At 40.3% G+C, this 12,662-nt stretch overlaps 2 protein-coding genes across 2 annotated transcripts; one reads left to right on the forward strand and one right to left on the reverse strand.

Annotated features, from left to right (window-relative positions):
* Positions 1 to 2,517: 2,517 nt before the first annotated feature.
* ATATH8 (Protein kinase superfamily protein) lies at positions 2,518 to 10,183 on the reverse strand. The gene is made up of 16 exons (XM_089602874.1): positions 9,706 to 10,183; positions 8,937 to 9,112; positions 8,138 to 8,306; positions 7,929 to 7,981; positions 7,556 to 7,699; positions 7,332 to 7,436; positions 7,122 to 7,247; positions 6,785 to 6,985; positions 6,459 to 6,565; positions 6,204 to 6,366; positions 5,999 to 6,064; positions 5,433 to 5,526; positions 4,412 to 4,524; positions 3,841 to 3,911; positions 3,363 to 3,516; positions 2,518 to 3,248 (listed from the first exon to the last, which is right to left on the reverse strand). Exons 1-16 carry the CDS (start codon positions 10,040 to 10,042, stop codon positions 2,829 to 2,831), a joined length of 2,499 nt encoding a protein of 832 aa, XP_089459000.1. The 5' UTR covers positions 10,043 to 10,183; the 3' UTR covers positions 2,518 to 2,828.
* A 432-nt stretch (positions 10,184 to 10,615) lies between these two features.
* On the forward strand, positions 10,616 to 12,282 carry LHCA1 (chlorophyll a-b binding protein 6). The gene is made up of 4 exons (XM_089603022.1): positions 10,616 to 10,879; positions 10,970 to 11,072; positions 11,587 to 11,875; positions 11,958 to 12,282. Exons 1-4 carry the CDS (start codon positions 10,683 to 10,685, stop codon positions 12,095 to 12,097), a joined length of 729 nt encoding a protein of 242 aa, XP_089459148.1. The 5' UTR covers positions 10,616 to 10,682; the 3' UTR covers positions 12,098 to 12,282.
* Positions 12,283 to 12,662: the final 380 nt, after the last annotated feature.

Here is a 12,662-nt window from a genome sequence, read left to right on the forward strand (position 1 = left end):
TCTTATACGCCTTTTCGGTCTCGCCGGCCTTCTCGGTATCGCCCGCCATATAGCCCTCTACCGCCGTCTCGGTCTTGGCTGCCGTTTCGATCTCTGCCGCCTTCTCGGTCTCACCTGCCTTCTAGGTCTTCCGCCTTCTCGGTCTCAGCCGTCTTCTTGGTCTCAACCATTTTCTCGGTCTCAGCCGCATTCTCGGTATTAACCGCAACTCAGTCTTAACCGTCTTCTCAGTCTCGCCCGACTTCTCAGTCTTAGCCATATTTTTGGTCATTGGCGCATTTCTGGTCTCAGACGTCTTCTCAGTCTCGCCCGGCTTCTTGATCTTAGCTGTCGTTTCGGTCTCTTCCGCCGTCTGGATCTCGGCCGTCTTTTGGATCTCGTCCACCTTCTTGATTTTAAAAGTCGTCTCGGCTTCGCCCGTTTTCTCTCTCTCTCAGCATCCTTCTCTGTCTCAGTTGCCTTCTTGGTCTCTTCTGCCTTTATGGCTTTAGCCTTTTTTGTGTCTCAACTGCCCTCTCGGTCTCAGCAGCATTCTCGGTGTCGCCCGCCTTCTCGATCTTGGCCACCGTTCCGGTCTCAACTGTCGACTCGGTCTTAGCATTTGTCTCTGTCCCAGCAGCCTTCTCGGTCTTGCCCGCCTTCTCGATCTCAGTCGCCTTCTCTGTCTTGCCCGCCTTCTCGGTCTTCGCCATTGTTTTGATCTCTGTCGCCTTTTCGGTCTTAGCCGCCTGCTTTATCTAAGCTGCCTTCTCATTCTCAACCGTCTTTTCAATCTCAACCGCCTTCTCAGGCTCGCCCGCCTTCATGGTCTTAGTTGCCGTCTTCTCGGTCTTAGCCACCTTCTTGATCTCAGCCTCTGTCTCGGTCTCAGTCGCCTTTTCGGTCTCAACTGCCATTTCCGTCTCAGATGTCGTTTCGATCTCAGCCACCTTTTTTTATCTCAGCTGCCGTCTCGGTCTCTTCCGTCATCTCGGTGTTAGCCGTCTTCTCGGTCTTAGTTATCATTTCGATCTCAGCCGTCGTCTCATTCTATGCCGCCTTCTAGATGTTGCATTCCTTCTTGGTCTCAACCGTCTTCTTGGTATTGCCCATTTTCTCGGTATCAGCCACCTTCTCGGTCTCGCCCGCCTTCTTCGTATTAGCTACCTTCTTGATATCAACCGCCTTCACGGTCTTAGTCGCCTACTAGATCTCGCTCGCCTTCTTGGTCTCAGTCGCCGTTTCGATCTCAACCGCATTCTCGATCTCGGCCGCCTTCTTGATCTCGCTCGCCTTCTCGGTCTTGCCTGTCTTCTCGGTCTTAGACGAATTCTTGATCTCAGCCTCATTCTCAGTCTCGCCCGTCTTCTCGGTCTTAGCCGTCTTCACAGTCTCAGCCACCTTATCAATCTCGCTTGCCTTCTTGGTCTTAGCTGCCTTCTTCATCTCTGCTACTTTCTCGGTCTCAACACCTTTTGGGTCTAGCCCGCCTTCTCGGTCTTACCTGCCGTTCCGGTCTTTGCCGCCGTCTCGGTCTTAGCCGCCTTTCTGGATCTCGTCCGCCTTCTCGGTCTCAACCACCGTTTCGATCTTAGCCGCAGCTCGGTCATAGCTGCCTTCTCAGTCTCGTCTGCCTTTTCGATCTTCGCCGTCTTTTCGATCCCAGACGCCTTTTGTGTCCCAGTTGCCTTCTCGGTCTCACTTGCCTTCTCGATCTTAGCCGCCGTTTTGGACTCTGTTGCCGTCTCAGTCTTAGCCATCTTCTTGATCTCGCCCGTCTTCTCGGTCTCTGTCATCATCTCGTTCTCAGCCACCATTTCGGGGCGAGTGCATGAGAAGTCCATTTGCAACCTCTTGGCTTATTTTTTGTTTGTATAAATGACAAAGATTGAAAAACTAACTTTCCAATAAAGAGAAAATCAAGACCAATGACCAATATCCTTGTTTTTATTGGGTTTGTATCTTCCATTGTCACGACGCTCTCCAACTTGATGGAGAAACAATATTAACAAACTCATCGACCTCTTGTTTTTGTTGACTTTCCTAAGACTCTTTTGTGGTCATTGCATAGCGAGTCTTCCCGCTCAAGTGACGACCTTGTATCATCGCGTGTCATCTTGAGTCCATCTCTTATATCATCACGTGCACTCTTGAGTGTTGATCCACAAAACGACATTGACAGTCACTTGCGATTTCCATTCTCCTATTAGCATGTTCACGGGTTACTTTCCAATACATCAACTCGGACATAGAAATCATCACTAGAGAATTTTATTCTTTGCTTCACTGATTGTTCTAAATCTAAGAAGTAAAAAAAACTAGGTCCCTGAGCCGTGCAACACGATTGCTCTGCAAAAACATTCCAACTGACCTATTTTTGTTGCATTCCTCAAGACCGATGATCTATCAACTCGTCCTAACGAGATACTTGAACTTTTTGTCATCTATAGAGAAGGGACTAGCAACAAACTGATTCGTTTAAAGCGTAGTCATAATCATGAGTAATTAATGAGTAGACTTGAAAAGTAAGAAAACGGGTAGAAAACATTTCTCCGATAAGAAAAAATGGATTAGTTGGCTATGTTTTACAACATTACAAACACATGAAAATGAAATATACACACATGATTTAACATTAATAATTTACATTCCCAAAATCTTACAAGAAGAAAAATCATTAATAAAAATCAACTTAAAAACTGTAATTATATGCATGGACCTCTCACTAACCCTCAAAACACTTCTGAACCTATCGATTATCAGCAACTCTGAAGACGCATGCTGCTGGCAATGCAGAGGACGTTCCGTAAAGAACTTTCCGGTGATTTTTTATTCGCCTAATGAAAAATTCATGCGCTGATCGCATATTGCCTCTTAGGAAACGATGCTGGGTCAAAATATGCATCCGATAGGGAAACCACGGCACGGTGACAAGCCAAAGCTGATGCGGTGACAAACATGACAAAGGCAGTCCAGTAGAACTTGAGCATCAATTTCGGCTTTCTTCTCGCAGACTTCAACATCTTTCCGAAGATCACTTTGAGCCGCCGATCTGTCCATAGTGAGTCGTAAGCGTGGGATGATCGTGAAGGCGGTGCAAAGTCTCTGCTGCCAGTACCGATTCCTAAGATCACTTGAGAATTAGAACTGATTTTTCCCACTATATTGAGAATCCACGTGTATAACACGTCGGCAATGACATGGCAAAAGTGTTCACGGAAGACTTTTGCCTCTTCGGAAACCACCCCTTGGATCACTGAAGCTCCGTCCTGTATAAAAAGAATCAAATTCCGAATTAACTGAAGCTAGTAACAGATGTTAGGCACGTAAATGTAAGTTTTGGGAAGCGCTCGTCTGTTAAGAGAGTCAAAGGTGGCACTCACTGCGGTCATCCAGAGTCGTCGCAGCACAACACCATCTCTAGATCTTAAAAGCTTCAACACCAAATTTGCCACATCAAATTTATTATTTGACCCGCTGGGTAAATAGTCTACTGCATTATCATTTTTTATTGAAGCCATGCGGTGCAAGCTCTTCCTGAAGAAAAACAATGTTAAAATAAATTAACTGCAGAAAGTGGATTTAAAGTGAGTCGCAGCATATCATCAAAACCAATGAACATGCATTTTCTAACTTAATAGGAAGTAGATACTGTTATTAGGCAGGTAGCAGAATAAAAGGGTTTAATGATCTGAATGTTGAACTTGCGTTTTTCGCACAGGATAGCTCAACTACTTTTGAAAGAATTAGTGTCACAAACAATAAATTATTATAAGTCAGAATTGCTAAAATTCATCAATTGCCAATCAAATTTTATCTTCTGCACAGGGAATAATATACCATGCAAATCATAGAACATACCTTGTAGCACCTGCTCTTAGCAATAGAGATAACCTTTGCCACTGGACCTCCTTCTTTTTGTTCAAAACTACCTACACATTATTTAAAGCACGTCAGAAATTAAGTCATTCCAGCAGGGCAAGAGACTTTAGCCTAAAAATGAAAGGAACTGTACGATGCATGAAGGGAAAACAGGAAGAAAATATCTGCAAATAATCTATTTATTTATTTCTATATTTTGACTGGCAATTCGTTAACCTGAATTTGTTGCAATGCACCCCCAAGTATCTGAAATTTTGTTTACTTCCCTACCCTAAAATAATTTCATTTTCACTTTTTAACGAAAGGCGCAAATGATAATGTAGGTTCAAACTACTAGCAGTGAAAATAACCATCCTCACTTTCCAAGTTCTATACCCTCGACAAATTATGCGTAAATTATTCAGTAGTCAATTTCCGCTGACTAAAGACATTATTAATACTATGCAATAAAAGAATCCAAATATTTGACATGGTGTATTGACCAATGCCCCGTAAATAGACGATAAAAACATCTTAAAGGATCATGGAAGTCTAGGGTCAGTTCTATAACCGAATATAGTATCTTATTTGTTGCAGCTGAGTTTTCGGTCAGAAGCTTCTGAAAGACGTATGGATATGCAGCTTCGAATGTCTTGAAGTTGCTATCTGCTGCTATTGCGAGACCTGCGAGAAAAATCATGGCAAAGAAACGTACAATACGAAAGAGAGTTAGTACGCAACTTTGGCTCGAATATATTATACAAAAACTTCAAGGCAAGGACACAATCAGATATTTGCATATCCAGAGTCTATGTTCTGATGCATCATAGAGAAAGTTATGATCTATAACAGAATCCGGTAATTGACTTGAAGAAGAGTTAGAGACGCATGTTAAGTAAAGAGAAAATGAACTTGGATATTAGGGAGCTCATTTTGATCAAACCAAGAGGAGCTCTGGTAATTTGCGAGACTCTTGGCTCTCTTGTTGACTTCTAACAAGAGAGTCATATGCAGACCATGGGACCTCTAACAAACCTTGAAATCATCAGCAACCCATAGGATCCTAGATTTTCTTTTAAATTAGGGTCTAGTCCCTAGATTCCCTGGTAGACCCCACAGCATGTGGAGAAATACACCAAGAATTACAAGGTGAGTGGGTTTGAAAAGGCCAGAACTCGGAACCTTTTGAAATAAGGTCATGAAAAGGGTCTTCGTGCACTAGTCACGTGAGCTTCATTTCCTTGATGACCCTTCTCTCTGCCTTTCCCTTTCTTCCCCTCACTTCCTTCGCTGGTGAAGTAAACCTTAAGTCATCGATTCGCCCGAGAGAACACAATAGTCGATTTATTCTATCAACTTATCATAAGATAACTACCGGTACAAGAATCAATGAGGACCATGATCCAGAGAAAGAGAAAACATAAGAAAAGCTCGGAAAAGATGCACTCCGCTTGTATTGTTATTTACTATTTTTCGTTCTGCTTGAGGATCTCTCCTACTCAATAATGTATCAAGTCAACAAATTTAAGTTTGAGGCAGGAGAATACTGAACGATGCAAACTTAAATAACGCATTCCCACACTTGTACGTACCTTCGAAAGAAGCAAGGGAACGTAGGAGTAGTGTAAAATATGGAGGCATGCGAAAATTGTACTTGACGGTTACGGAGAAGACTTTACCCAGAACCTTCGAAACAAATTCATTAAAAGCACAAGTCAATACGAAGAAAAAATGAGCACTAGAGATAATTAGCGGTGCACGGACTAGGAGATGCGAGAAAGGAACAATTGTGAAAGAGACTCAACAAGAGCTCAAAAGCTTTTGACGCGTTAATTATAAGAAGAATTAACATTCAAACTTGCATGGAAGAATTAAGAACAAAATTCAGTTATCAACTTTGCTACCTCAGGAAAATATATATTATCACAATAGTTTTTGAGAATTTTTTAAATGCGAATACTCATTCTCAACAATTATATTTATAAATGGAGGTGCAAGTTCTTTTCGCTTCAAGAGTAATATTTTATACCAAATCTATTACCAGGTTATTAAAACAAACCCCAGAGGTTCAATTTAGAGTGATAATATCACAGTCATCTGACAAGACGTGAAAATGTAAACTAAAAGCCTTGTGAATGATGGAAGACAGTTTTTTCACCTTGCTGAACTTCAAATCAGGAATTCCATCTCTATATTCCACTTCTCCGAGTGCATACTCCAAATCCTGAATCATAGTTTAAACATTATTATCAAGATGGCATCCACAGAAAATAGTGTACTTAACCAAGTATTTTGTTTTTTTTTTTTAATTCAAACCGAGTAATTAATTGATATCAGTAAAACTATAGTAATGTGTACTTTACCAGTATAACACTTTGGAGATTAACCCCAGGCCTAACAACATCCATGTCAGACAAATCATAAACAAGGGCCTCCCAGTCCCCGAGTACGATGTGTACTATGGCAGCCAGCATTGCATATCGATGCTTCTTTTCCATCCGACAAAGCAAACCAAAGTCCAGAAAACTTCCAAGAAAATCATAAGCCAGTTAAACTTAATGGAATGATTTGTAAAAATACTATAAAAAAAAATTAACAATTAAAGGCAACAGAAGTACCATAATTGTCCCGAGGATGTATATCGTAGATTTCCAGCATGTGGATCAGCATGTAGTATGCCTGTTTCAAGGAGTTGGACTAGTGTTGCCTCTACTCCTTTGTTAACCTGGAAAATAACGTTGATTTTGTTCATGATACAAAAGCTTCTCTCCATATATTGCACCAACCAAGATATTATAATCATTTATTCTTATTCTAGTAGAATTAGGATTAAGTTTTCGATTTCAATAGAACTGTATATCACATATTCACTAATAAGAGAGAGGACCAAAACTTCTACAAAACCTATAAAACCAAATGACCTTAACTAAAGAGAGACACGGACCAAATTAAGAAGTTGCCTTTTTGCATCTGTCCTTTGCCTTTCCGTATATACAGAAGCATTAGGATCATGGCTTCCAGAAGAGGCTGAGAGTAGATCTGTGGGACTTACGCCGACCATCCACTCCATTGTCAACACTCTCTTTCGAGTCAAATGCCGAAGTACTTTTGGGACACACATGAATTTAAAGGAAGAATGAGCTTCCTATACCAAGAGAAGGTGGACAATCAATAAAAATGGATGTTATACGCATATTTACACAACAAATCCCAATGAAACAATTCCCATTATAAAAAAAGTATGCTAGGCATAATTAAAAGATATTGCGAAATTCGTCTACCCGAAACTCAGAAGCGTTTATGGCCTCTAAATTGTAGTCTAGTTCACCAACTAGACCTTTACCAAGCTCATCAGCATAAAGACGGAGGTCACTTTTCCTCTTGGTTATCTTTTGTAGGAGCCCAAGCTGAAACGAATTAGAGTGCATAAGGAATAGGTCTAAGTAGGTGTACAACTATTGGTCAAATAACTAATCAAAGTCAAAACAAACCCCAACACGAAGAATATATATATCCCGGACAACAACATGGCGCATGTTTGGACGCTGAACTTTCACAGCAACAGCCGATCCATCTTGTGTAGTTGCAAAGTAGACCTATATGTATCATACATAATGTAATCACTTTACAACATAAACTTGAGGAGAAGATACATGGGTGTAGGTATTTGAGAATGAACCACCAACAGAATATAGATGAAGATATAAAGACCCACCTGGCCAAACGACGCAGCAGCTACAGGTTCTTCGGAAATATATCTAAAGACTGATTCCGCGGGCGAATTTAATTCTTCCTCAATAATTTCCATAGCTTCAGCTCTAGGAAATGGAGGTATTTGATCATTCAGTTCTGACAAAGCCTGCAGAACGTAATTTGAACAAGAAAAAACAAAAAGAGTGCTTAGTTGAAGAATTGATTTTAACAACCCACCAAAGGATGTTGAGTTATTATGAGGGCCCAAAATAAGTATGCAATAAACTAGTGTAAACATGTAATAGCATATGTGTTCGTTGTCATTGAAGCCGGGTTCTACATACAATCAGAAAGTAGAATGCAGGAGGAATCAGGATAACTCTTCAAATCCCGACCTTTGAAATCTCTGTACCGATGATGTCTGGTCTTGTGGAAAGGGACTGACCAACTGCATCAGCAAGCAAAGGCACGCATGTAAGTAGCATATACGTAATCTTGTGACTCCAGTAGAAAAATATATAAAAAATTCCAATATCTTTCAAAGGGCAAATACAGAAGAAAGGAGTAAGAAAAAAAAAACAATCCTTAGTCACCACATGCTAACCTTTGATAAAAGTGGGCCCTAAGCTTAGCATTGTTTCCTTTAACACCATTCCGAAGTCGTATTCAGATACTGTATCAACTTTTGTACCACCATTTATTCCAAAGAACTTACTGTTCCGGTATCCAGATGTTCGAATTCTGATTGCTGCTGTGGCAAAGGAAGAGAAAACCTGTTGGCAAAAATTAAAGTATCGCATATCAGATAAGTATGAGCTTTTGGAATATAGATATTCCTCCATGACAAAATAAAAATAAGAAAAATAATAAGGCTTCTTGCAGAAATAGTCCGTAACATAATCTAATATGTGAAGCATAATGGTCCTCAAACAATTGACTTTGTAGCATTTTAGTCTTTTTAAAGATTTCAGTTGTTTCGTTTATTAAATTCAAAGCTTAAACAACTTGGAACATGTTTACAAAGTTAAAGTAACGTGTGCTAATTTTATTAACAATAAATGACTTATTAAATTATACACTAGCCCTTAAAATAGTAAACAAAAGTTTAACATTTGAATTTTTAGAGTAAGATTTCTGTTTAGTGATATTTAAATTCATAAACAATTTTTTTTTACATTTTATTTTTATTTTTTTAAGTTGTTTTCCAGTTGAATATAAAAAGTAAAAATAAAATGTTTAAATTTTTATGAAAATGTCTAACATTCTAACAAACCAATAGTTTGAGGAGCATTTTGCTCCAAATTATAGTTTTGACTAAAATGACATTTGCATAACATCTCATAGACTACTTGTGCTAGAAATCCGATAATAAAATCAAGATTATCCTCTTTCATTTAAAGTACCTCGACAAGTCGAAACGCAACTACATGTGGCCTGCAATTGAAGTAGTCGGCAACTTTCTGTGCATCATAAACTTCAGGTAGTGGCTTAGACCAAGTCTTAGACAGACAATAAAAATAAGCCCCGTAAGCTTTGAAAGCTTCAAGATCAGCCATGAATAAATCAACCCCAGTGAGTCCTGTCAGAATAATGCCACAACACACGAAAAAAAGGAAGTGAACCAATGCTTTGCAACACTTTGTTACTGCCATCTCATGTTTACACACGAATTTACACATCGATTAATGTCCGAACTGCCTCAGTTCTACAGCTCTTTTGGATGAGTACAAATGTTTCTAAGTGGCACATTAAAGCAAAGGTGAAGAACTCATCTTTCACTCTGGAAAGAGGACATAAGGACTTTTGATTTCACGAATCTTCAAGAACTTACGACAACAACACTAAATCAACCACTACCAATTCCGAATCACACAGACAATGTCATCTCGTAATTACCAAGGGACTCACACATCCAAAACAATGAAGAGAACACGCAACTCAAATTTAAGCAACTCATGTCTTCATCAAGTTAGCATAGCATGGAACGTCACAGAGATCAGCTTCAAACTATAATCAGTATACATATCCTCGAGGCAATTCAACCCATTTTTCTACGTTTTTAACATTTAAACGCCATGAATGCAAATTTTCTTCAAATAAGCATAATTGAACTTTAAGCATAGCCTATTAAACACTAAATCAAAATGCATAGAAGCTAAATTTCAAAAGCACCTGCATAGGAAGGTTCAGGCCAAGAGCTAGGCGGTTCAAGCGAGGCATCAGAATCTTCCAAATTTCTCAGCCAAACGACCTCGTCGACGGCCTTGGAAACCTCCGGAATTCGAAACGCCTTGTTCGCCCACTTAAGCCCTCTCGAAACGCCGTCGCTCAGAAACTCCACGTCCTTCCGTACAGCCCGCGAAAAATGGCTAAAATCTCCCAAACCCCTTCGTTTTCCGTTTCCCTTTCCCCTCCCCTTCTTCGGCGCCGCTTTCGACGCTCCTTCCGCCGGCCTCACCATCGCCGGAGACAGCACCGTCGCCGCCGCCATCGTCGCCATCGTCGCCATGGACGACGTCGCTTCGCACCTTGAACGACAATTCCGAGTATTTTTTTAATTATTTAATTTTCTATTTCGTTTTATTTTGACCGAAATCTTTCGGATTAGTGTCCGTGAAAGAGGAAAGCAACGAAACAGGGAAGTGAAAAATGGCAAATGAGCGGTAGCGTAGCCGACTTCTGAGCAGCTGGTTTCCAGTGCGGTCAAGCTCACGTGAGCGCTAGTCCACGTGTCGTTATCGGATGTAGCTCAGATTGCTCTGATTCCCGTGTTATCCCTCGCCCAGTAGATTTTCATTTTCTTCCTTTAGCCTTAGACTGCTTACGTGGCAGTATCTTGGCCATGCATGACTTTCGCTTGAAATACACAAACACTCGAAAGACACTCTCAACCACATGTCAAACACACACCTATCGCCGAATATCCCCAGGCACAGAGCAAAACGGATTGATAAAATCCACGTGGCCCAATGAAATGAAACAACCGAGAAACTATAGCCAATAAAAATCAACATTCAGATTCACCCAATATCTCTCTACACATCCTCACCATATACTTGTATCCCCTCCATCTCTCCACATCTCTTGTCAAATTCTCTTCATTTTAATTTGTACCAAAAAAAAAAAAAAAAACCCCTCTCTGTTCAGAAATGGCAGCCAACACATTGATGATGAGCTGCGGAATCGCCACCGCGTTCCCGTCGGTGCTGTCGTCGTCGAAGTCGAAATTTTCCGGCTCCGCTCAATTCCCCGGAGTCTCGGTCAACGCCACGTCACGATTCTCCATGTCCGCCGAGTGGATGCCCGGCGAGCCCCGCCCTCCTTACCTCGACGGCTCGGCCCCCGGGTAATTAAAAAAGAAATAAAAAAAAAGTGCACCATATTCTTGTCACACAAACTTTTTTTAATCTAGTAATTAAATTGGTGTGACATTCAGAGACTTTGGGTTCGACCCGCTTGGTCTAGGCGCAGTGCCGGAGAACTTGGAGAGATTCAAGGAATCCGAGCTGATTCACTGCAGATGGGCTATGCTTGCAGTTGTGAGTGATCAATTAATCCAACTTTAGATTCATTATTTATTATCCAACAAAACCGTTAACTAATTCCTGGAAAAATTACGAAAATAAAATTTTGTAGGGTGCAATATTTTTAAAATAACAGCTATTTTAAATCATGTCAAACAATGGCGGGTTGTAAACGATAAAGGTAATGTACCTAAATAATCGATTCAAAGTTATGAATTTGCAAAATAGCAAAAGTTTGTCTTAATTTAATTTAGTGAAACAGCTAAAATGTGCAGTAATCTGATTTAAAAAAATTTGAAAACTTAAATTTGACTATTTTGCTGAAAAAGTTTCAAATTGCTATTTTGTACAATTTTTCTATATGTAAAATTATAAACTAGTAAATAAAGTTAAATAGAGATCAAAACGGTAAATAGGTAACTGTTTATAGTAAAAAATTTAAACACGCTAATTTTGTTACAAGTTGCAAAAAAAAAAAAAAAAAACGAGTACGAAATGACTTAAAATTGTTTGATGGTGTATTTTGTAGCCCGGGATTTTGGTGCCAGAGGCATTGGGCCTGGGCAACTGGGTGAAGGCCCAAGAATGGGCAGCTCTCCCGGGAGGCCAAGCAACGTACTTGGGAAACCCTGTCCCATGGGGTACTTTGCCCACAATCTTGGTCATTGAGTTTCTCTCAATTGCCTTCGTAGAGCACCAAAGAAGCATGGAAAAGGACCCGGAGAAGAAGAAGTACCCCGGCGGGGCTTTTGACCCCTTGGGCTTCTCCAAGGACCCGGTCAAGCTCAAGGAGTACAAAATCAAGGAGGTCAAAAACGGTAATAATTTTATATGCACGATATAAACTATTGGTGTTAGTCACGTTTTGTTGATTAATATTGTTATGGTTTTGTGTTATAGGTCGGCTTGCACTGTTGGCATTTGTGGGGTTCTGTGTTCAACAATCAGCTTACCCGGGCACTGGACCGTTGGAGAACTTGGCCACTCACTTGGCTGACCCGTGGCACAACAACATTGGTGACATTGTCATCCCCAAATGAATTTTGCCTTGACTAAAATAGATGGAAGAAGAAGAAAAAAAATATGTTTCAAAATTGATTTACTACACCCACTGTAAAACTCCGTGTACCACCAACAATGTGTATTTATTCAACCAACTTTTTCGTCTGTCTATGTATGCGTGTGACTGGGTATATTTAGAAGTCAAAAGTTTGCTCTTTGGTGATCTTATTTGAGCATATAGCTAGCCAAGTTTGCATATCATTGGGGCATGAATGCATTGTTGATAGATGAGAATGGTGAGTTTATTATATTCAAGATGGATAAATACTTTTGCAGGTGTCGTTCTAATTCATGATAGAGATAAATTAAGAAGCCATCAATTTTTTCGAAAAATAAATTGAAACACAATCAAATTATTGGAAGCTTGATGCTTGCACCAATTTGTTTCATGTGTAAGAACTTATTACACGTACTAGATGTGTTCTAGCAACATGAACACGTTAAAGCGGAAGCGAAAAGGATCGGTTTACCTCCGGCCATTGTTGCATTTTTCCGGCGAGCTCGGGACTCCGATTCCGGCGAGTTGTTTTGAGGATCTTCTAA

The sequence above is a fragment of the Urtica dioica genome, chromosome 12, assembly GCF_054948205.1.
Source record: "Urtica dioica subsp. dioica isolate 48M chromosome 12, U.dioica_male_clone48M_v1_H2, whole genome shotgun sequence".
Lineage (NCBI taxonomy): Eukaryota > Viridiplantae > Streptophyta > Magnoliopsida > Rosales > Urticaceae > Urtica > Urtica dioica.